At 39.2% G+C, this 24,175-nt stretch overlaps 1 protein-coding gene across 1 annotated transcript in view; it reads left to right on the top strand.

Annotated features, from left to right (window-relative positions):
* The window catches only part of Vom1r113 (vomeronasal 1 receptor 113), a 28,673-nt gene extending 11,615 nt beyond the window's left edge, over positions 1-17,058 (top strand). The window contains exon 3 of the mRNA XM_087606619.1: positions 16,139-17,058. Coding sequence (XP_087462745.1) covers positions 16,141-17,058 — 918 coding nt within the window. The 5' untranslated portion in view covers positions 16,139-16,140. The remainder of the gene's footprint in view (positions 1-16,138) is intronic.
* Positions 17,059-24,175: the final 7,117 nt, after the last annotated feature.

The raw sequence follows: 24,175 nt of genomic DNA, 5'->3' as shown, positions 1-24,175 counted from the left end.
AGTATTGAGCAAAAGATTGTAACATTGCATTGATTATAAGAACAATAATTATTAGATAGAAATAAATTTACTTTGAAACCAAATCTTCTTTAAAAATTGCCTTGCTTTTGTAAATTTATATATCATATGTAGTATTTTATTTTGTTAAGACATTTTCAAACAAATTTATTTCTGAGCCTGTTCTTTCACTTTTGTCCTTTACTCTCCAGACACCCTCTTGCCTCTCTTCACGGACTTTATAATCCTTTTCAGTTTATTGACACATTGTCCTAATACCTCCCTTGATTCCTCAACACTTCGGTTTTCCCCTTATCCTTTTTGATTTTTTGGCCCCAACCCACTATTTCTCAACAGTTACTACATATGAACATTATGGTCTATGCTCTTATTTGAGAAAGAGCAGGTTTTTCCTGAGTCTATATCACTTTGCTAAATTCTTTCCTAGTCCATCTACTCCTGAGAATTATATGATTGCATTTTCTTTTACTCTTTAGTGATAACGCTCTCTTATTATCTGCCTATGTACATCCAGAATGGACATTATATCCTTGCTTCTGTGAATAAAGGAGTGCTTTACATGGATGTATCTCGTGTTAGGACACAGAATCCTTTAGGAATATGGCAAAAAATTATATAGCAATATTACTTTGTATAACTAGTTTAATTATTTGAGAACTCTTTTCATTTACTTCTATAATAAATGTAATTTACCATCTTACTGGTATAGAATGAAAACTTTGTCACATCAGTTTCAACATTTGCCATTGTGTATTCTCTGGATGGTAATAATTCTATATTTCTTTTTTTCTTCTCATTTTTCCTTTTCTCCATCTTTATTAAATTGGTTGTTTATTTACATTTCAATTGTTATTACCTTTCCCAGTTTCCAAGCAGACATTCTCCTAACCCCTGCCCCTTCTCTTCTATATGGGTGTTCCCCTTCCCTTCCATCCTCCCCTTACCGCCCTCCCCCAAACAATCCTGTTCACTGGGGGTTCAGTCTTGGCAGGACCAAGAGCTTCCCCTTCCACTGGTGCCCTTACTAGGCTATTCATTGCTACCTATGCAGTTAGACCCCAGGGTCAGTCCATGTATAGTCTTTGGATAGTGGCTTAGTCCCTTGAAGCTCTGTTTGGTTGGCATTGTTGTTCATATGGGGTCTTGAGCCCCCTCAAGCTCTTTGAGGCCTTTCTTTGATTCCTTCAATGGGTGTCCCGTTCTCAGTTCAGTGGTTTGCTGGTGGCATTTGCCTCTATATTTGCCATATTCTGGCTGTGTCTCTCAGGAGATATCTACATCCGGCTCCTGTCAGCCTGCACTTCTTTGCTTCATTCACCTTATCTAGTTTGGTGGCTGTATATGTATGGGCCACATGTGGGGCAGGCTCTGAATGGGCGTTCCTTTAGCCTCTGTTCTAAACTTTGCCTCCCTATTCCCTCCCAAAGGTATTCTTGTTCCCCTTTTAAAGGAGTGAAGCATTTGCATCGTGGTCATCCTTCTTGAGTTTCATGTGTTCTATGTATCTAGGGTAATTCGAGCATTTGGCCTAATACACACTTATCAATGAGTACACACCATGTGTGTTTTTCTGTGATTTGGTTACCTCACTCAGGATGATATTTTCCAGTTCCATCCATTTGCCTATGAATTTCATAAAGTCGTTGTTCTTGATAGCTGAGTAGTATTCCATTGTGTAGATGTACCACATTTTCTGTATTCCATTCCTCTGATGAAGGGCATCTGGGTTCTTTACCGCTTCTAGCTATTATAAATAAGGCTGCGATGAACATAGTGGAGCATGTATCTTTGTTATATGTTGGAGCATCTTTTGGGTATATGCCCAAGAGAAGTATAGCTGGGTCCTCAGGTAGTGCAATGTCCAATTTTCTGAGGAAACTCCAGACTGATTTTCAGAATGGTTGTACCAGTCTGCAATCCCACCAACAATGGAGGAGTGTTCCTCTTTCTCCACATCCTCACCAGCATCCACTGTCACCGGAGTTTTTGATTTTAGCCATTCTGACTTGTGTGAGGTGGAATCTCAGGGTTGTTTTGATTTGCATTTGCCTTATGACTAAAGATGTTCAACATTTCTTTAGGTGCTTCTCAACCATACAGCATTCCTCAGCTGTGAATTCCTTGTTTTGCTCTGAACCCCACTTTTTAATAGGGTTATTTGTCTCGCTGCTGTCTAACTTCATGAGTTTTTTGTATATTTTGGATAGGAGCCCTCTATCAGTTGTAGTATTGGTAAAGATCTTTTCCGTTGAAGGAATCAGAGAAAGAACTGGAAGATCTTGAAGGGGCTCGAGACCCCATATGTACAACAATGCTAAGCAACCAGAGCTTCCAGGGACTAAGCCACTACCTAAAGACTATACATGGACTGACCCTGGACTCTGACCTCATAGGTAGCAATGAATATCCTAGTAAGAGCACCAGTGGAAGGAGAAGCCCTGGGTCCTGCTAAGACTGAACCCCCAGTGAACTAGACTGTTGCGGGGAGGGCGGCAATGGGGGGAGGGTTGGGAGGGGAACACCCATAAGGAAGGGGAGGGGGCAGGGGGATGTTTGCCCGGATACCGGGAAAGGGAATAATACTCGAAATGTATATAAGAAATACTCAAGTTAATAAAAAAAATAAAAATAAAAAAAAAGATCTTTTCCCAATCTGTTGGTTGCCATTTTGTCCTAACAACAGTGTCCTTTGACTTACATAAGCTTTGTAGTTTTATGAGATCCCATTTGTCAGTTCTTGATCTTAGAGCAAAAGCCATTGGTGTTTTGTTCGGAAATTTTCTCCACTGCCCATGTGTTTGAGGCTCTTCCCCACTTTTTCTTCTATTAATTTGAGTGTATCTGGTTTGATGTGGAGGTCCTTGATCCACTTGGACTTAAGCTTTGTACAAGGTGATAAGAATGGATCAATCTGCATTCTTCTACTTGGTGACCTCCAGTTGAACCAGCACTATTTGTTGTAAATACTATCTGTCTTCCATTGGATGGTTTTCGCTCCTTTTTCAAAAATCAAGTGAGCATAGGTGTGTGGGTTCATTTCTGGGTGTTCAATTCTATTCCACTGGGATGGTAATCATTCTAAAGCATGTGATGAAATCTCAAACTCTTTGTTATTTGCACTAATCATAGTAGTAAAGAAGATAAATACTTGAATAAAAAAAGAAAACAAAATGTTTACTGCATATTTGTGCTTCATTCATAAGGAGATCTTTGCCCATTTCATTAATCTGTATGTTGACTGAAAAGTTTTTGAGTGTTTGATGTTTTTCCTTCATATATCCTAGGTTTTAAACTCCTTGGTGAAATATGGAAGTCATTGATTTTTCTTTTGCATGTGGATTGTATGTCTGTCTACTTGGCTGATTGTTTTCTTTAATGTGCAGAATGTTTTTAAAGCAGTTTAACACATTAACTCTTGGTACATTTCCTTTACTATTGAGTTCTTTTGACTCTGCATCTTATATTACTAAAATGTTCCTCAGAGAATTTTATCATTTCATGTTTAGAATAATTTAACATTAATTGTTATGCAAGGTGAGGAGACATAGAGACAATACAGGTTATCTGGATATGTATATCAATTTTATACAAACCCACTCAAGATCAGAAGGTCTGGGCAACTAGTCACATCAAACATTCAAATAAGAAATGATTATATCTTTGCAAATTCTTCCTGAGAACTGCTGAGACTCCGCAGGCCAATGGCAGAGAAAGTCAGACTCCTCCTTTCTTCTTACTCAATACCATGTGGCTTCTTATCTTCTCATGTCCCCAGATCCTTCTTCAGCATTTTGCCATTAATAACAAGTATTGATGACCCAATATGTTAGAGATGCAGTAACACTACAGTTGGAAATTGGTAATTATTTTTCAATTTTGTTCAAGAAAAATAATACTTACTTGTATAATTTCTACACTTTACTTTCCTATAACTCTGCATTAGTATTCTTATTTCCCCATATGCCCAGCACTTAACATTCTGCCTTTATTTATGTTGTATTTCAATACCTGTTTATATTGATGTGAAGATTCCTCCTTTTAAGTTTGTTTTACATCCCATCACTGTGGTTCCTTAATCAGTGATGATGTTAAGCCTCATTTTGCACATATTATGGACATTTCTGAATTGTTTAGAGGCAATGAATGCCAGTCCTGAACCCATTTCTCATCTGTTTTACATTTTAGATATTTTCTATTTTACTTTTAAATATTCTTTTTTGTGTAGTGAGATAAGTCATGGTTAAAAGTGTATATTGCCTCCAGTCTCTGCTGGCACTCATCCTTCTAAACACAAAAAGATAATTAAAAGCAAGACAAATCTAAAAGTAAAATATTCTTTAAATATTATGAATATTTATAATCCCTCTTTTACATGATTTTTCAATGATTTTGTGTTTTTCTGGTTTGGTGAATTTAGAATTCCTTTTTTTCATTTTGTATTTTTTTATTAGATATATTTCTTTACTTACATTTCAAATGTTATACCCTTTCCCGATTTCCTGTCCATAAGCCTCCACCCTCTCGCCCTCTCCTATACAAGTATTTCCCCCATCAATACCCCTTACAGCCACCCCCCCATATTTCCCTGCATTGGGGTTCCAACCTTGGCAGGACCATGAGCTTCCCCTTCCACTGGTGCCCCAACAAGTTTATTCTCTGCTACATATGTGGGTGGAGCCCTGGGTCAGTTCATGTATAGTCTTTCGGCAATGGTTTAGTCCCTGGAAGCTCTGGTTGTTTGGCATTGTTTTTCTTATGGGGTTCTAAGCTCCTTCAACTCCTTCAATACTTCCTCTAATTGTCCCCAAGAGTGTCCTATTCTCAGTTCAGTGGTTTGCTGCTAGCATTGATCTCTGTTTTGGACATGCTCTGGATGTCTCTCTCAGGGGAGAGCTATATCCGTTCCCTTTCAGCATGCATTTTCTAGCTTCATCAATCTTATGTAGTTTTGGTGGCTGTACATATATGGAATATTTGTGGGACAGGCTCTGAATGGCTGTTCTTTCAGTTGCTGCTCTAAACTTTGCTTCCATATCCCCTCCTATGTGTATTTTTTCTCTTTTAAAAAGGAGTGGGAGCATCTGCATTTTGGTTATACTTCTGGTGCTTCCTGTGGTCTGTGGATTGCACCTTGTATAGTTCAAGCTTTTGGTCTAATATCCACTTATCAATGAGTGCATACCAAGTACGTTTTTCTGTGATTGGGTTACTTCACTCAGGATATTGCCTAGTTCATTCCATTTGCCTAAGAATTTCACAAAGTCATTGTTTTTGATAGCTGCATTGTCTAGATATAACACATTTTCTGAATATATACCTCTGATGAAGGGCATCTGAATTCTCTCCAGCTTCTGGCTATTATAAATACGGCTGCTCAGAATACAGCAAATACAGAGGCAAATGCCAGCAGCAAACCACTGAACTGAGAATAGGACCCCCATTGAAGGAATCAGAGAAAGAACTGGAAGAGCTTGAAGGGGCTCGAGACCCCATAGGTACAACAATACCAAGCAACCAGAGCTTCCAGGGACTAAGCCACTACCTAAAGACTATACATGGACTGACCCTGGACTCTGACCCCATAGGTAGCAATGAATATCCTAGTAAGATCACCAGTGGAAGGGGAAGCCCTGGGTCCTGCTAAGACTGAACCCCCAGTGAACTAGACTGTTGGGGGGAGGGCGGCAATGGGGGGAGGGTTGGGAGGGGAACACCCATGAGGAAGGGGAGGGGGGAGGGGGATATTTGCCCGGAAACCAAAGAATTATTATTAAGTATTAAATAAATTAAAAAAAATAAATAAATACGGCTGCTATGAACATAGTGGACCACGTGTCTTTGTTTTATGTTGGAGCATGTATTGGGTATATGTCCAGGAGAGTTATAGCTGGGTCCTCAGGTAGTGGAATTTCCAATTTTCTGAGGAACCTACAGATTGATTTCCAGAGTGGTTTGCAATCCTACCAACAATGGAGGAGTGTTCCTCTTTCTCCACATGCTCCTCAGCATCTGCTGTTGCCTGAATTTTTAATCTTAGCCATTCTGACTTATGTGAGGTGTAATCTCAGTGTTGTTTTGATTTGCATTTCCCTGATGACTAAGGATGTTGAAGATCTCTTTAGGTGCTTTTTGGCCATTCGATAATCCTCAGCTGAGAACATTTTGTTTAGTTCTGTACTCCATTTTTTAATAGGGTTATTTGGCTCTCCAGAGTCTAACTTCTTAAGTTCTTTGTATATTTTGGATATAAGCCCTCTATCAGATGTAAGATTGGTAAAGATTTTTTTCCCAAACTTTTGGTTGCCGTTTCTTGCTATTGACAGTGTCCTTTGCCTTACAGAAACTTTGCAGTTTAATGAGGTTCCATTTGTTGACTGTTAATCTTAGAGCAAAAGCCATTGGTGTTTTGTTCAGGAAATATTCCCCAGTGCCCATGTGTTCCAGATGTTTCCCCACTTTTTCTTCTATAAGTTTGAGTATATCTGGTTTGATATGGAGGTCCTTGAACCACTTGGACTTAAGCTTTGTACAGGGTGATAAGAATGGATTGATTTTCATTCTTCTACATGCTGACCTCCAGTTGAACTAGCACCATTTGTTGAAAAAGCTATCTTTCTTCCACTGGATGGTTTTAGCTCCTTTGTCAAAGATCAAGTGACCATAGTTGTGTGGGTTTATTTTGGATCTTCGATTCTGTTCCACTGATCTATCTGCCTGTTTCTGTACCAATACCATACAGTTTTTATGACTATTGCTCTGTAATACTGCCTGAAGTCAGGGAGGGTGATTCCCCCAGAAGTTCTTTTATTGTTAAGTACAGTTTTCGCTATCCTGGGTTTTTTTTTTTTTAACTTGAGTATTTCTTATATACATTTCCAGTGTTATTCCCTTTCCCGGTATCCGGGCAAACATCCCCCTCCCCCCTCCCCTTCCTTATGGATGTTCCCCTCCCAACCCTCCCCCCATTGCCGCCCTCCCCCCAACAGTCTAGTTCACTGGGGGTTCAGTCTTAGCAGGACCCAGGGCTTCCCCTTCCACTGGTGCTCTTACTAGGATATTCATTGCTACCTATGGGGTCAGAGTCCAGGGTCAGTCCATGTAGAGTCTTTAGGTAGTGGCTTAGTCCCTGGAAGCTCTGGTTGCTTGGCATTGTTGTACATATGGGGTCTCGAGCCCCTTCAAGCTCTTCCAGTTCTTTCTCTGATTCCTTCAACGGGGGTCCTATTCTCAGTTCAGTGGTTTGCTGCTGGCATTCTCCTCTGTATTTGCTGTATTCTGGCTGTGTCTCTCAGGAGCGATCTACATCCGGCTCCTGTCGGTCTGCACTTCTTTGCTTCATCCATCTTGTCTAATTGGGTGGCTCTATATGTATGGGCCACATGTGGGGCAGGCTCTGAATGGGTGTTCCTTCAGTCTCTGTTTAAATCTTTGCCTCTCCCTTCCCTGCCAAGGGTATCCTTGTTCCCCTTTTAAAGAAGGAGTGAAGCATTCACATTTTGATCATCCGTCTTGAGTTTCGTTTGTTCTAGGCATCTAGGGTAATTCAAGCATTTGGGCTAATAGCCACTTATCAATGAGTGCATACCATGTGTGTCTTTCTGTGATTGGGTTAGCTCACTCAGGATGATATTTTCCAGTTCCAACCATTTGCCTACGAATTTCATAAACTCGTTGTTCTTGATAGCTGAGTAATATTCCATTGTGTAGATGTACCACATTTTCTGTATCCATTCCTCTGTTGAAGGGCATCTGGGTTCCTTCCAGCTTCTGGCTATTATAAATAAGGCTGCAATGAACATAGTGGAGCACGTGTCTCTTTTATATGTTGAGGCATCTCTTGGGTATATGCCCAAGAGAGGTATAGCTGGATCCTCAGGCAGTTCAATGTCCAATTTTCTGAGGAACCTCCAGACTGATTTCCAGAATGGTTGTACCAGTTTGCTATCCCACCAACAATGGAGGAGTGTTCCTCTTTCTCCGCATCCTCGCCAGCATCTGTTGTCCCCTGAGTTTTTGATCTTAGCCATTCTCACTGGTGTGAGGTGAAATCTCAGGGTTGTTTTGATTTGCATTTCCCTTATGACTAAAGATGTTGAACATTTCTTTAGGTGTTTCTCCGCCATTCGGCATTCCTCAGCTGTGAATTCTTTGTTTAGCTCTGAGCCCCATTTTTTAATAGGGTTATTTGTTTCCCTGTGGTCTAACTTCTTGAGTTCTTTGTATATTTTGGATATAAGGCCTCTATCTGTTGTAGGATTGGTAAAGATCTTTTCCCAATCTGTTGGTTGCCGTTTTGTCCTAACCACAGTGTCCTTTGCCTTACAGAAGCTTTGCAGTTTTATGAGATCCCATTTGTCAATTCTTGATCTTAGAGCGTAAGTCATTGGTGTTTTGTTCAGGAAATTTATTCCAGTGACCATGTGTTCCAGATGCTTCCCTAGTTTTTCTTCTATTAGTTTGAGTGTGTCTGGTTTGATGTGGAGGTCCTTGATCCACTTGGACTTAAGCTTTGTACAGGGTGATAAGCATGGATCGATCTGCATTCTTCTACATGTTGACCTCCAGTTGAACCAGCACCATTTGCTGAAAATGCTATCTTTTTTCCATTGGATGGTTTTGGCTCCTTTGTCAAAAATCAAGTGACCATAGGTGTGTGGGTTCATTTCTGGGTCTTCAATTCTATGCCATTGGTCTATCTGTCTGTCTCTGTACCAATACCATGCAGTTTTTATCACTACTGCTCTGTAATACTGCTTGAGTTCAGGGATAGTGATTCCCCCTGAAGTCCTTTCATTGTTGAGGATAGCTTTAGCTATCCTGGGTTTTTTGTTATTCCAGATGAATTTGCAAATTGTTCTGTCTAACTCTTTGAAGAATTGGATTGGTATTTTGATGGGGATTGCATTGAATCTGTAGATTGCTTTTGGTAAAATGGCCATTTTTACTATATTAATCCTGCCAATCCATGAGCATGGGAGATCTTTCCATCTTCTGAGGTCTTCTTCAATTTCCTTCTTCAGTGTCTTAAAGTTCTTATTGTACAGATCTTTTACTTGCTTTGTTAAAGTCACTCCGAGGTACTTTATATTATTTGGGTCTATTATGAAGGGTGTCGTTTCCCTAATTTCTTTCTCGGCTTGTTTCTCTTTTGTATAGAGGAAGGCAACTGATTTATTTGAGTTAATTTTATACCCAGCCACTTTGCTGAAGTTGTTTATCAGCTTTAGTAGTTCTCTGGTGGAACTTTTGGGATCACTTAAATATACTATCATATCATCTGCAAATAGTGATATTTTGACTTCTTCTTTTCCGATCTGTATCCCCTTGACATCCTTTTGTTGTCTGATTGCTCTGGCTAGAACTTCAAGATCTATATTGAGTAAGTAGGGAGAGAGTGGGCATCCTTGTCTAGTCCCTGATTTTAGTGGGATTGCTTCAAGTTTCTCTCCATTTAGTTTAATGTTAGCAACTTGTTTGCTGTATATGGCTTTTACCATGTTCAGGTATGGGCCTTGAATTCCTATTCTTTCCAGGACTTTTATCATGAAGGGGTGTTGAATTTTGTCAAATGCTTTCTCAGCATCTAATGAAATGATCATGTGGTTTTGTTCTTTCAGTTTGTTTATATACTGGATCACGTTGATGGTTTTCTGTATATTAAACCATCCCTGCATGCCTGGGATGAAGCCTACTTGATCATGGTGGATGATTGTTTTGATGTGCTCTTGGATTCGGTTTGCCAGAATTTTGTTGAGTATTTTTGCGTCGATATTCATAAGGGAAATTGGTCTGAAGTTCTCTTTCTTTGTTGTGTCTTTGTGTGGTTTAGGTATAAGAGTAATTGTGGCTTCGTAGAAGGTATTCGGTAGTGATCCATCTGTTTCAATTTTGTGGAATAGTTTGGATAGTATTGGTATGAGGTCTTCTATGAAGGTTTGATAGAATTCTGCACTAAACCCGTCTGGACCTGGGCTCTTTTTGGTTGGGAGACCTTTAATGACTGCTTCTATTTCCTTAGGAGTTATGGGGTTGTTTAACTGGTTTATCTGTTCCTGATTTAAATTCGATACCTGGTATCTGTTTAGGAAATTGTCCATTTCCTGAAGATATTCAAGTTTTGTTGAATATAGGCTTTTATAGTAAGATCTGATGATTTTTTTAATTTCCTCTGAATCTGTAGTTATGTCTCCCTTTTCATTTCTGATTTTGATAATTTGGACGCACTCTCTGTGTCCTCTCGTTAGTCTGGCTAAGGGTTTATCTATCTTGTTGATTTTCTCAAAGAACCAACTTTTGGTTCTGTTGATTCTTTCTATGGTCCTTTTTGTTTCTACTTGGTTGATTTCAGCTCTGAGTTTGAGTCTGCCTTCTACTCCTCCTGGGTGTATTTGCTTCTTTTTGTTCTAGAGCTTTTAGGTGTGCTGTCAAGCTGCTGACATATGCTCTTTCCTGTTTCTTTCTGCAGGCACTCAGCGCTATGAGTTTTCCTCTTAGCACAGCTTTCATTGTGTCCCATAAGTTTGGGTATGTTGTACCTTCATTTTCATTAAATTCTAAAGAGTCCTTAATTTCTTTCTTTATTTCTTCCTTGACCAGGTTATCATTGAGTAGAGCATTGTTCAATTTCCACGTATATGTGGGCATTCTTCCCTTATTGTTATTGAAGACCAGTTTTAGGCCGTGGTGGTCCGATAGCACACATGGGATTATTTCTATCTTTCTGTACCTGTTGAGGCCCGTTTTTTGACCAATTATATGGTCAATTTTGGAGAAAGTACCATGAGGAGCTGAGAAGAAGGTATATCCTTTTGCTTTAGGATAGAATATTCTATAAATATCTGTTAAGTCCATTTGGCTCATGACTTCTCTTAGTCTGTCGACATCACTGTTTAATTTCTGTTTCCGTGATCTGTCCATTGATGAGAGTGGTGTGTTGAAATCTTCCACTATTATTGTTTGAGGTGCAATGTGTGTTTTGAGCTTTAGTAAGGTTTCTTTTACGTATGTAGGTGCCCTTGTATTTGGTGCATAGATATTTAGGATTGAGAGTTCATCTTGGTGGATTTTTCCTTTGATGAATATGAAGTGTCCTTCCTTATCTTTTTGATGACTTTTAGTTGGAAATTGATTTTATTTGATATTAGAATGGCTACTCCAGCTTGCTTCTTCTGACCATTTGCTTGGAAAGTTGTTTTCCAGCCTTTCACTCTGAGGTAGTGTCTGTCTTTGTCTCTGAGGTGTGTTTCCTGTAGGCAGCAGAATGCAGGGTCCTCGTTGCGTATCCAGTTTGTTAATCTATTTCTTTTTATTGGGGAGTTGAGGCCATTGATATTGAGAGATATTAAGGAATAGTGATTATTGCTTCTCGTTATATTCATATTTGGATGTGAGGTTATGTTTGTGTGCTTTCATTCTCTTTGTTTTGTTGCCAAGACCATTAGTTTCTTGCTTCTTCTAGGGTATAGCTTGCCTCCTTATGTTGGGCTTTACCATTTATTATCCTTTGTAGTGCTGGATTTGTAGAAAGATATTGTGTAAATTTGGTTTTGTCATGGAATATCTTGGTTTCTCCATCAATGTTAATTGAGAGTTTTGCTGGATACAGTAACCTGGGCTGGCATTTGTGTTCTCTTAGGGTCTGTATCACATCAGTCCAGGATCTTCTGGCCTTCATAGTTTCTGGCGAGAAGTCTGGTGTGATTCTGATAGGTCTGCCTTTATATGTTACTTGACCTTTTTCCCTTACTGCTTTTAATATTCTTTCTTTATTTTGTGCGTTTGGTGTTTTGACAATTATGTGACGGGAGGTGTTTCTTTTCTGGTCCAATCTATTTGGAGTTCTGTAGGCTTCTTGTATGCCTATGGGTATCTCTTTTTTTTTTTAGGTTAGGGAAGTTTTCTTCTATGATTTTGTTGAAGATATTTACTTGTCCTTTGAGCTGGGAGTCTTCACTCTCTTCTATACCTATTATCCTTAGGTTTGATCTTCTCATTGAGTCCTGGATTTCCTGTATGTTTTGTACCAGTAGCTTTTTCTGCTTTACATTATCTTTGACAGTTGAGTCAATGATTTCTATGGAATCTTCTGCTCCTGAGATTCTCTCTTCCATCTCTTGTATTCTGTTGGTGAAGCTTGTATCTACAGCTCCTTGTCTCTTCTTTTGGTTTTCTATATCCAGGGTTGTTTCCATGTGTTCTTTCTTTATTGCTTCTATTTCCATTTTTAATTCCTTCAACTGTTTGATTGTGTTTTCCTGGAATTCTTTCAGGGATTTTTGTGTCTCTTCTCTATGGGCTTCTACTTGTTTATTTATGTTTTCCTGGAATTCTTTCAGGGATTTTTGTGTCTCCTCTCTATGGGCTTCTACTTGTTTATGTTTTCCTGGAATTCTTTCAGGGATTTTTGTGTTTCCTCTCTATGGGCTTCTACTTGTTTATTTATGTTTTCCTGGAATTCTTTCAAGCATTTTTGCGATTCCTCTCTGTAGACTTCTACTTGTTCTCTAAGGGAGTTCTTCACGTCTTTCTTGAAGTCCTACAGCATCATGATCAAAAATGATTTTGAAACTAGATCTTGCTTTTCTGGTGTGTTTGGATATTCCATGTTTGTTTTGATGGTAGAATTGGGCTCCGATGGTGCCATGTAGTCTTGGTTTCTGTTGCTTGGGTTCCTGCGCTTGCCTCTTGCCATCAGATTATCTCTAGTGTTACTTTGTTCTGCTATTTCTGACAGTGGCTAGACTCTCCTATAAGCCTGTGTGTCAGGAGTGCTGTAGACCTGTTTTCCTCTCTTTCAGTCAGTTATGGGGACAGAGTGTTCTGCTTTCGGGCGTGTAGTTTTTCCCCTCTACAGGTCTTCAGCTGTTCCTGTGGGCCTGTGTCTTGAGTTCACCAGGCAGCTTTCTTGCAGCAGAAAATTTGGTCTTACCTGTGGTCCCGAGGCTCGAGTTCGCTCGTGGGGTGCTGCCCACGGGCTCTCTGCAGCGGCAGCAACCAGGAAGACCTGTGCCGCCATTTCCGGGAGCTTCAGTGCACCAGGGTTCCAGATGGTTTTTGGCTTTTTCCTCTGGCGTCCGAGATGTGTGTGCAGAGAGCAGTCTCTTCTGGTTTCCCAGGCTTGTCTGCCTCTCTGAAGGTTTAGCTCTCCCTCCCACGGGATTTGGGTGCAGAGAACTGTTTATCCGGTCTGTTTCCTTCAGGTTCAGGCGGTGTCTCAGGCAGGGGTCCTGCCGCTCCTGGGCCCTCCCCCACGGGAGCCCAGAGGCCTTATACAGTTTCCTCTTGGGCCAGGGATGTGGGCAGGGGTGAGCAGTGTTGGTGGTCTCTTCCGCTCTGCAGCCTCAGGAGTGCCCACCTGACCAGGCGGTGAGGTCTCTCTCTCTCACGGGGTCTCTATAATTTTGATCAATATATTTACTGTTCCTTTAAGTTGGGAGTCTTTACTTTCTCCTATATCTATTATCCTTTGGTTTGATCTTCTCATTGTGTCCTGGATTTCCTGTATGTTTTGGGCTAGGAGCTTTTTCCATTTTACATTATCTTTGACAGTTGTGTCAATGTTTTCTATGGTAACTTCTGCCCCTGAGATTCTCTCTTCTATCTCTTGTATTCTGTTGGTGATGCTTGTATATATGGCTCCTGTCCCTTCCTTAGGTTTAATATATCAAGGGTTGTCTCCCTTTGTGCCTTCTCTATTGTTTCTTTTTCCATTTTCAATTCCTTCACCTGTTTGGTTATGTTTTCCTGTAATTCTTTCCAGGACTTTTATCTTTCCTCTCTAAGGGCTTCTACTTGTTTACTTCTGTTTTCCTGCATTTCTTTAAGGGAGTTCATTATGTTTTTCTTAAAGTCTTCCATCATTATTCAAAAAAATGTGTTCGTAAATCTAAATCTTACTTTTCCCGATGTGTTTGGATATCCAGTATTTTCTTTGGTGGGAGAACTGGGCTCCAATGATGCCAAGTAGTCTTGGTTTCTGTTGCTTGGATTCCTGCGCTTGTCTCTAGCCATTGGGTTGTCTCTCGTGTTTGCTTGTCTTGCTGTTTCTGAGAATGACTTGACCCTGCTGTAGGCCTCCGTGTCAGCTCTCCTGTAGAACTGTTTTCCTGTTTGTTTTTTTTGTTTTGTTTAGTTTTTCAGCCTTTTCTGAGAAGAGGTGCTCCGGTTTCAGGTGTGTCAACACTCCTGGAGACTGTCTTTCAGCTCTAGGTGTGGACATGGATCAAAGGGTCCTGCCCCTGATTGCTCCTAGGACCTTGCACCTATGGGGCACAGTTGGCACTAGGCGATTCCCTCTTGGGTCCTGACTGAGGGAAGTGGGTAGCCTCCTCTGACTTCTCAGAAGTGTCCACACTTTTGAGAGTCCAGCTCTCTCCCCCATAGGATTTGGGTACAAGGAGCTGTTTGGCCGGTGCAGTTCGGTCCTGTGCACAGACCAGAACCATGGCTATTGGCATCAGATTGTTCCTATATTCCTGTGTCCAGAGGAACCTTGGACCAGGGATGTGGACCGAAGTGTGCAGAAGTGGCAATCTGTCCTGCAGTTTCACGATGTCTGCACTCCTGGGTGTTCAACTTTCTTTCCCAAGATATTTGGGTGCAGGGAACTATGGGATGATATCAGTTCACTTCCGGCCAGAGCCAGAAACAGAAAGTTCCCTGACCCTGAGGACTTATGTCTCTGTGTCTCCTGAATCTACCAGGCAGGTCACTTGGTAGCAGAAAAGTGGGTCTTACCTCTGCTCTCAGGTGTGTTAGCACTCCTGCAGACTGTCTTCCAGCTCTAGGCACTGGCAGGAATCAGAGGGTCCTGCCCCTGATTGTTCCTAGGTGATTGCACCCAGGGGGCACATTTGGCACTAGGTTATTCCCTCTTGGATCTGGACTGTGGGCAGAGGGTAGTCTCCTCTGACTTCTCATCAGTGTCCACACTTCTGAGGTTCCAGCTCTCTCCCACATGGGATTTGGGTTCAGGGAGTTGTTTGGACGGTTCAGATCAGTCCTGTGTGCAGACCAGAACTGTGGGAACAAGCAGCTGTCTGTTCCTATATTCCTGTTTCCAGAGGCACTGTGCAGTTTCCCCTCTGAACGGGGATGTAGGCAGTGGTGTACAGAAGTGGCATTCTGTCCTGTGTTCTCATGATGTCTGCACTCCTGGGTGTTCAGCTCTCTTCCTCACCGGCTTGAATTCTATTTAATGTGAATTGTAAGAAATAATTGAATATTTTAAAATTCGTTCTTTGAAAATTGACCCCAAATCATTCTTTAATTAAAAGGGAGAAATATATTAATCTTTTTGTTTGTACTATTTTTTTTTTTACTTTTTGAGAATGTGATTCTCTGTGTATAGCTATGACTGTCCTGGAACTGGAACCAGATTAGGCTTAGAATCATAGCTCTGACAAAGTACAGAGTTGGAGGCTTACAGCCAACCATGGGGACCACAATGGAAGATTTAGAGAAAGAATTGAAGGAGCTGAAGGGTTTTGCAACCCCATAGGAAAAACAACAATATCAACTGACTAGACCCCAGAGTTCCCAAGAATGAAACCACCTACCAAAGAGTATACATGGAGGACCCCTTTGCTCCAGCTGCATATGTAGGAGAGGATGACATTATCTGGCATCAAGAGAAGGAGAAACACTAGTTCCTGTGAGGGCTCAATTTCCCCAGTGTTAGGAAATGCCAGGGAGATGAGGTGGGAGAGGATGGTTAGAAGGGGCAGCACCCTCATAGAAGCAGGGGAATGGGGGATTGGAGGCAGGTTCTGGAGGGGAAACCATGAAAGGGGATAACATTTGAAATGTAAATACATAATATATCCAATAGAAAAAGAATCATAGTTCTGTCTGCTTCTGAGTCTTTAGTCCTATGATTAAGGCATGTACCATCACATCCTGGAAAAACTTTATAATTTAGAAAATGTATCTAATAGTTTTTATTTTAAAAATACAGATATATCTACTTCTAAAAGAAAAAAATATTCTTCTTCAGTGGGAGTGCTATATAGATAAAATTAAATTATGACTACTTTATTCTAGTTAACTTTATGAAATAATGTATACTTAATATATTTCCAGGATTTCTTGACCATAATATATTTATTTCCCTTTTTAATAGGCATGAAAATGACTTCTGCAAACTTGGCAACAGGAATATTTCTCTTCTCCCAGACTGCAATGGGAATGATTGGCAATTCCTCAATACTATTTTATTATATCATTTTGATATTCACTGGCAAGCATTTAATGCCGAAAGACCAGATTATAGAGCACCTGACATTTGCCAACTGTTTGTCTATCATCTCAAAAGGCATTCCACAGTCTCTGTCAGATTTGGGATTTAAGGATTTCCTAGATGATATTGGATGTAAACTGATAATGTTTATTTACCGAATAGTGAGGGGGATGTCTCTGTATGCAATGTGCCTATTGAGTTGCTTCCAAGCAATCACAATCAGCCCCAGGAACTCCAGGTGGATGATGCTTAAACACAGAGCCACAAAGTACATTGGTCCCTCCTGCTTAGTCAGTTGGCTTCTGCACCTGCTTCTAAACATCACAGCTCCAATAAAAGTGACAGGCCCCATTTCTAGAAAAAATGTGACAAACATGATGAGTTATGGTTACTGCTCATGGTTCACTTCCAACAGTGTTGCCAGTACATTGTATATGTTCATATTGTGCTTCTGTGATGGCCTGTGTCTGAGTCTCATGGCATGCTCAAGTGTTTCCATGGTGAATATCCTGTACAGACATAAGAGACAAGTCAAACATATCCACAGTGCTCAACATTTTTTGAAAGTCTTGCCTGATGACAGAGCCACCCTAATTATTCTTATCCTAGTATGCACATTTGTCATTTCTTACTTCATCTCTTCTATTCGTGTAATCCTTACCACATTCTCTGTGGGATCAGTGCTATGGGGAGTGAGTTTATTTATATTTCTAGAAATATGCTTTCCCATATTTTGCCCCTTTGTTCTCATCTGCAATATCAAGTGTAATTTCCAAATGTTTTTACCCTGCTGTTGTAAGTGATAGCTCTCTCCAAATACCACTTAATATATGCTCATTTTTCTTATACACTGCCATATTATATTCTTTTAACAAATGTACATCAGTAAGACTACAGTTTGAAATTTTCAATCATCCTTTAACTGACTCCTCTTGACATGTGTTTTGATTACTATTTGTTTTATCATAGTTTATTTTTTACAGAACTTATTATCCAATAATGAGCAAATTTCAAATATATTGAATCACCACAATATACAAGCTATTTTGTAATATTACACATAATATAGGAGTACCTAAAAAATACATCTGGGACCAGACCTCATCTGTAGCCTATAGAATCAAGTAATGATTTCTTGACACATCTCTCTCTCTCTCTCTCTCTCTCTCTCTCTCTCTCTCTCTCTCTCTTTCCATATATATGTGTATATATGTATATATACACGTGTATATACATATATGCAAATATACACACATTTGTTATACAGACACACATAGACATAAACACGCTTGCACAAAACAGTTAGTTATACACATATTCATATATGTGTGTATACTTTTATTTTTATGGGTTTGTGAATTTATTCTGCATGTATGTCTGGGCACCACATGTACAAAGTACTTCCATTGATCAGAAGATGCATTAAAAAATGTAAAACGGCAGTTACACATTCTTGTGTACCAACATTGAGTGCTGAAGTTAAAACCTGCATCTTTTGGAATAGCAATCAGTGCTCTTAACCACCAATCCGTTCTTTACACAATGAGCACGTTTTTATCATTTAAATATTTTAATGTTTTTTACAAGTGTGTGCCTCAGCACAACTATATGCGTCACAAACAATGTCTGTTGCCTATAGCTGCAAGAAGAGCGTGTTGGATCTCCTGTAACTAGAGTTACATGCAGCTGTGAGCTTCCTGATGTGCTTGCTGGGAATTGAACTCAGTTTCCTTTGAAATATCATTATACGTTTCCACACTTAACCAGCTATCTAGCTCCAAGTTTTTGCTTATTACTTCTCATGTGTAGGAACTACAATCCTTTAAATATCATATGGTCTGAAAATGTTGCAAAAAAATGAATGTGACCATAGTCGCCTTAAAAATAGTCATCAGTCTCAGAAAAAAAATTGCATTTTCCTTCATGTAAAATCAAGGAACAAAAAGATATCAGAGGACAATATGAACTACTGAGAAGAGGAAAAGAACCATAGAGTAAAAATGAGGTATATAAATGAGATAATGAAGGATAAATATGATTCAGTTACAAAATACATAGACATGAAAGCATCACAATGTAAACCATTACTTCGTACAATTAATAAATACTTTAAAATATAAAGTAATTGAAACTTGTTACCACCTCCTGTTACATATTTGGTTCATTTTACTAATGTAACTATTGCCATACCTCCATATCCTACATGCCATGTACTATTACATTGACTTTCTAAAAGTTTCATCAAAATATTTTAACTGTGTGTAAATTATTGTTCTTTGAACATATTTGCATCTTCAGGAAAATGTACCTGTGGGTTCTTCCTTTCTTCTGACAAACACATTTCTAAGGTACTTAATTTATAATAACTTTTGCTAAAAGTAAATTGTTCTTTTTCTGCACAGAAGAAATATACCCTTCAATCCTCTAGAGTCTAGATATGGCAATAACCGAAGTACTTGCCATGGACATTCTAAAAGGTCCATCTTCCCCAAGGGGACTGGAACATATAAAACATGGACCTTGGTGGAGAGACCTTCAGAATCTGGTTTTAGTGCCACTTGTAGTGAGAATATTGGTTTCTTTAAAAACAGAGAAATATTATAAGGATATGTTGTTATTTAATTATAGGTGTATGACACGGGACTGCTTCAGATTGTCCACAGCAGCTGACTATGGCTCATTGTTTGCTCTAGCAAGAGGCAACAGATAGTTTCTGGCATTGTGTAGTGTTTGGATTTCCGGTGAATTTTCAGAAAGTATTTAAATCCTAGGTCTCTGAGAGACATGGAGGGTTGCTGGTTGATTGTTGGCCTTTGGTTGAGGTTTGTTAAGTAATCATGTACAAAGAAATTAGATAGCCTGACACTATAACTAACAATCAAACTTACTCCAAGAAACTAGATGCCTCTAATCAGCATGATGTAGTCTAATAATAATGTTATCCCATTTCTCTCTACACATTTTCTCTCCTATCTAGTGTACTCTACTTGATTTGAGTCTTTTTAGATTGTCTGTATACACTTTTAAGTTTATTTCATTCAGTTATCTCATACTTAGTTTTATTTCCATTTACCTTTTCACAAAACAGGACACTTTTCCTTATTTTTGTTTGTATAACTTGTAGAGTCCTCCTCCAGTAGAAAGACAGGTCATCAACTGGAGGTTTGGCATTTTCATCCCACAGTAAAAAACTCTGACCAGAATTGTTCCTGTAGTAAAGAACTACAGGGACAAAAATGGAGAAGAGACTTTGGGAAAGGAGGTCTATTGACCAGCCCAACTTGGGATTCAGCTCAAGGGGAGGCTCTAAGACCTGACACTATTACTGATGCTGTGGTCTATTTATAGATATGAGTCTAGTGTATCTGTCCTCCTAGAGGCCCAACAAGCAGCTGATTGAGACAGATGCAGTTATTTACACCCAAACAATGGACTGGACTCGGAGACCCCTATAGTTGAATTAGGGAAAGGCTGAAAGATGTTGAGGAGGAGGATAACTTTATAAGAAGACCAGCAGCCTCAACTAACCTCTACCCTTGAGATCTCTCCGACACTGAGCTGTGAACCAGGAAGCATACACAAGTACATCCCAGGCCCCAATATATACAGCCGAGAGTACCTTCTGATCAGGCCTCAGTGAGAGAACATGCACCTCACCCTTGAAAGACTTGAGGCCCCAGGGAGTGGAGAGGCCTGGCGAGGTTTCAGGGGCCATCTTCTTGGAGATAGGGGTTAGGGAGAAGAATGGGTTGAGGAACTGTCAGAGGGCAGATTGGGAGGGGATAAGAACTGGAAAAATTATTCAAAAATAATTTTTTTAAAATGGTAAAACAGACAAATAAAAAAACAACCCAGAGTATTTTAAAAACTCTTCTTTGATTCAATTCTTAGCCTCTTGCCTAAGCCTCTGTAATCTTTCCCTCCATATTACAGAAGTTGTCATTGGGTTTAGAGCTCCAAATTATCTCAGGTTTTTATTCTCATATTTTGTATTCTTCTGGTCAGTGGCTTATCTTATCTTATTGTGGAATACTTTTTTCATAAAATACAATTTAGATATAAACATATTCTAAAAAGGGAAGGTTACTAACCACTACAATTAATCTTGGTTTATATTTTCATGGGAATATTTTGTTTCCTCCCACCACAAACAACATCATTGTGATAAAAATGTAAAAGGTGCTAAGAGCTGAGATAATGCTGTTACATAGGTATAAATAATCTAGGTTTGGTAATTTAACTGGGGTTATGTGATATGACGTATGATTTAGTTAGGAATGCATACTGCAACAGTGCTAAACATGGAAGATAGAATACTTCATTTGTCAGGAAAACACTAAGCATTCATAATGTTCACATACATGAAACAGTTTTATGTCAGATAGGAATTTAAGTAAAGTTGGCTGAGAATACCTTTTAACTTTTTCTTTTTTTATTATTGGATATTTTTTATTTACATTTAAATGTTATTCCATTTCCTGGTTTCCCGACGTTAGTCCCTTATCTCATACCGTTCCCCTTCTTTTATAAGGTTGTTCGCCCTCCACAACCACTCCCCTTCCTGCCTCCACCCACCCCCCGACATTCTCCTAGATTGGAGAGTCCAGTCTTGGCAGGATCAAGGGTTTCTCCTTCAATTGATGATGAACAAGGCAATCCTCTGCTACATATGCAGCTGGAGCCATGGGTTTGTCCATGTGTAGTGTTTGGGTGGTGGTTTAATCCCTGGGAGCTCTGGTTGGTTGGTACTGTTGTTCTTATAGAGTTGGAAGCCCCTTCAGCTCCTTCAATCCTTTCTCTAACTTCTCCAATGGGGAAAACACATTCTTAGGTCAATAGTTGACTCTGAGCATTCTCCACTGTATTTATCATACTCTGGCAGAGCCTCTCAGGAGACAGCTATATCAGGCTCCTTTCAGCATGCACTTCTTGGCATCAAGAATATTGTCTGGGTTTAGTGGCTGTATGTATATCACTGGATCCCCAGGTGGGGCAGGCTCTGAATGGCCACTCCTTCAGTCTCTGCTCCAAACTTTGTCTTCATATATCCTTCTATGAATATTTTTATTCTTTCTTGAAGAAGGACTGAAGCATTTGCACTTTGGTTATCCTTCTTGACTTTCATGTGGTTGATGGCTTGTATCTTCGGTAATCCAAACTTTTGGGCTAATATCCACATATCAGTGAGTGTAAAGCATGTGTGGGATGTTTTTGTTGTTTGGTTTTTTTTGTTGTTGTTGTTGTTGTTGTTTTTTGTGATTCAGTTACTTCACTCAGGATCATATTTCTAGCTACATCCATTTGCCTATGAATTTTATGAAGTCATTGTTTTTGATAACTGAATAGTACTCCATTGTGTAGATGTACCACATTTTCTGTATCCATTCCTCTGTTGAAGGACATCTGGGTTCTTTCCAACTTCTGGCTATTATAAATATGACTGCTATGAACATAGTGGACAATGTGTCTTTGTTGTATGATGGAGCATCTTTTGGATATATGCCCAGGAGAGGGATAGCTGGATCCTCAGGTAGTGCAATGTCCAATTTCTAAGGAATCTCCAGACTGATTTCCAGAGTGATTGTACCAGTTTGCAGTCCCATCAACAATGAAGGAGTGTTCCTCATTCTCCACATCCTTGCCAGCATCTCCTGTTGCCTGAGTTTTTTATCTTACCCATTCTGACTGGTGTGAAGTGGGATCTCAGGTTTGTTTTGATTTGCATATCCTGATGACTAAGGATGTTGAGCATTTCTTTAGGTACTTCTCAGCCATTCATTATTCCTCAGCTGAGAGTTCTTTGTTTAACTCTGTACTCTATTTTTAAAATAGAGTCATTTGGCTCTCTGGAATCTAACTTCTTGAGTTCTTTATATATTGTGGATATTAGCCCTTTATCTGATGTAGGATTGGTAAAGATCTTTTTCTTAATCTGTTGGTTGCCACTTTATGCTATTGACAGTGTCCTTTGCCTTACAGAAACTTTGCAATTTTATGAGGTTCTATATGTTGATTGTTGATCTTAGAGAATAAGCCATTCGTGTTCTGTTCAGGATATTTTCCTGTGTGCCTTTGTGTTCAGGGTCTTCAATTTCTCTTCTATTATTTCAGTACATCTGGTTTAATGTAGTGGTTCTTGATCCACTTGGAGTTACCTTTGTACAGAGCAATAAGAATGGGTTGATTTGCATTCTTCTACATGGTGACCTTCAGTTTAATCTGCATGATTTGTTGAAAGTTCTTTTTTCCCACTGGATTTTAGCTTATTTGTCAGAGATTGAATGATCATAGGTTTGTGAATTCGTTTCTGAGTTTTCAATTCTATTCTACCTGCCTGTCTTTATACCAATATTATATAGCTTTTATCGCTATTGCTTTGTAATACTGTTTGAGGTCAGGAATGGTGATTCCTCAAGAAGTTCTTTCATTGTTGAGGGTAGTTTTCACTCTCTTTGGTTTTTAGAAGTTACGGTATTGTTTAGATGGTTTATCTGATCCTGATGTAACTTTGGTACCTAGTATCTATCTAGAAAATTGTCCATTTCATCCACATTTTCCAGTTTTGTTGAGTATAGCCTTTTGCAGTAGGATCTGATGATTGTTTGAATTTCCTTCATTTTCTGTTATGTTTCCCTTTTCATTTCTGATTTTGTTAATTTGGATATACTCTCTGTGCCCTCTGGTTAGGTTTTATCTATCTTGCTAATTTACTCAAAGAACCAGCTCCTGGTTTTGTTGATTTTTTGTATAGTTCTTATTGTTTCTACTTGGTTGATTTCAGTCCTGAGTTTGATTATTTCCTTCTGTCTACTCCTCTTGGGTGTATTTGTTTCCTTTTGTTCTATTGTTTTAAGTGTGCTGCCAAGCTGCTAGTGTACGTTCTCTCCAGTTTCTTTTAGGAGGCACTCAGAACTATGACTTTCCCTCTGAGCACTTCTTTCGTTGTGTCCCAGAAGTTTGGTTATGTTGTGGGCTCAATTTCATTAAATTCTAAAAAGTATTTAATTCCTTTATTTCTTCTTTGAATAAGTCATCACTGAGTACAGTGTTGTTCAGCTTCTGTGTTATTGTGGGCTATCTGTAGTTTTTGTTTTTATTGAAAGCCAGTCTTAGTCCATGGAGATCTGATAGAATGAATGGAATTATTTCAATCTTCTTATATCTGTTGAAGCCTGTTTTTTGACTGATTATATGGTTAATTTTGGTAAGGAACCATGAGGTGCTGAGAAGAAGGTGTATTCTTTGTTTTAGGATGAAATGTTCTATAGATATCTGCTAAATCCTGTTGGTTAATAACTTCTGTTAGTTTCATCATGTTTCTGTTTAGTTTCTGTTTCCATGATCTGTCCACTGGTGAAAGTGGGGTCTTTTAATCTCCCACTGTTATTGTGTACAGTGCAATGTTTTCTTTGAACTTTAGTAAGGTTTCTTTTATGAATGTATGTGTCCTTGCATTTGGAGCATATATATTCTGAATTGTGACTTTATCTTGATGTTTTTTTCTTTGATGAATATGAAGTGTCCTTTTTTATCTTTTTTGATAACATTTGGTTAAAATTCAATTTTATTTGACATTAGAATGGCTACTCTATCTTGTTTTTTGGGACTGTTTGCTTGCAAAATTATTTTCCAATATTTTAGTCTGAGGTAGTGTCAGTCTGTCACTGAGGTTTGTTTTCTGTATGCAGCAAATTGCTGGATCCTCTTTACCTATCCAGTCTGTTTGTCTAAGTCTTTTTATTGGGGAATTGAGACCATTGATGTTAAGAGATGTTAGGGACTAATGATTGTTGTTTCCTGTTACTTTTGTTGTTAGAGGTGGAATTATGTTTGTGTGACTATCTTCTTTTGGATTAGTTGAAATTAGATTGTTTTCTTGCTTTTTCTATGGTGTAGTTTCCCTCCTTGTGTTTCAGTTTT

Source organism: Rattus norvegicus, chromosome 1, assembly GCF_021556685.1.
Source record: "Rattus norvegicus strain SHRSP/BbbUtx chromosome 1, alternate assembly SHRSP_T2T, whole genome shotgun sequence".
Classification (NCBI taxonomy): domain Eukaryota; kingdom Metazoa; phylum Chordata; class Mammalia; order Rodentia; family Muridae; genus Rattus; species Rattus norvegicus.
The sequence above is the reverse complement of the archived record's forward strand: the minus strand, read 5'-3'. Positions and strand labels throughout refer to the sequence as shown.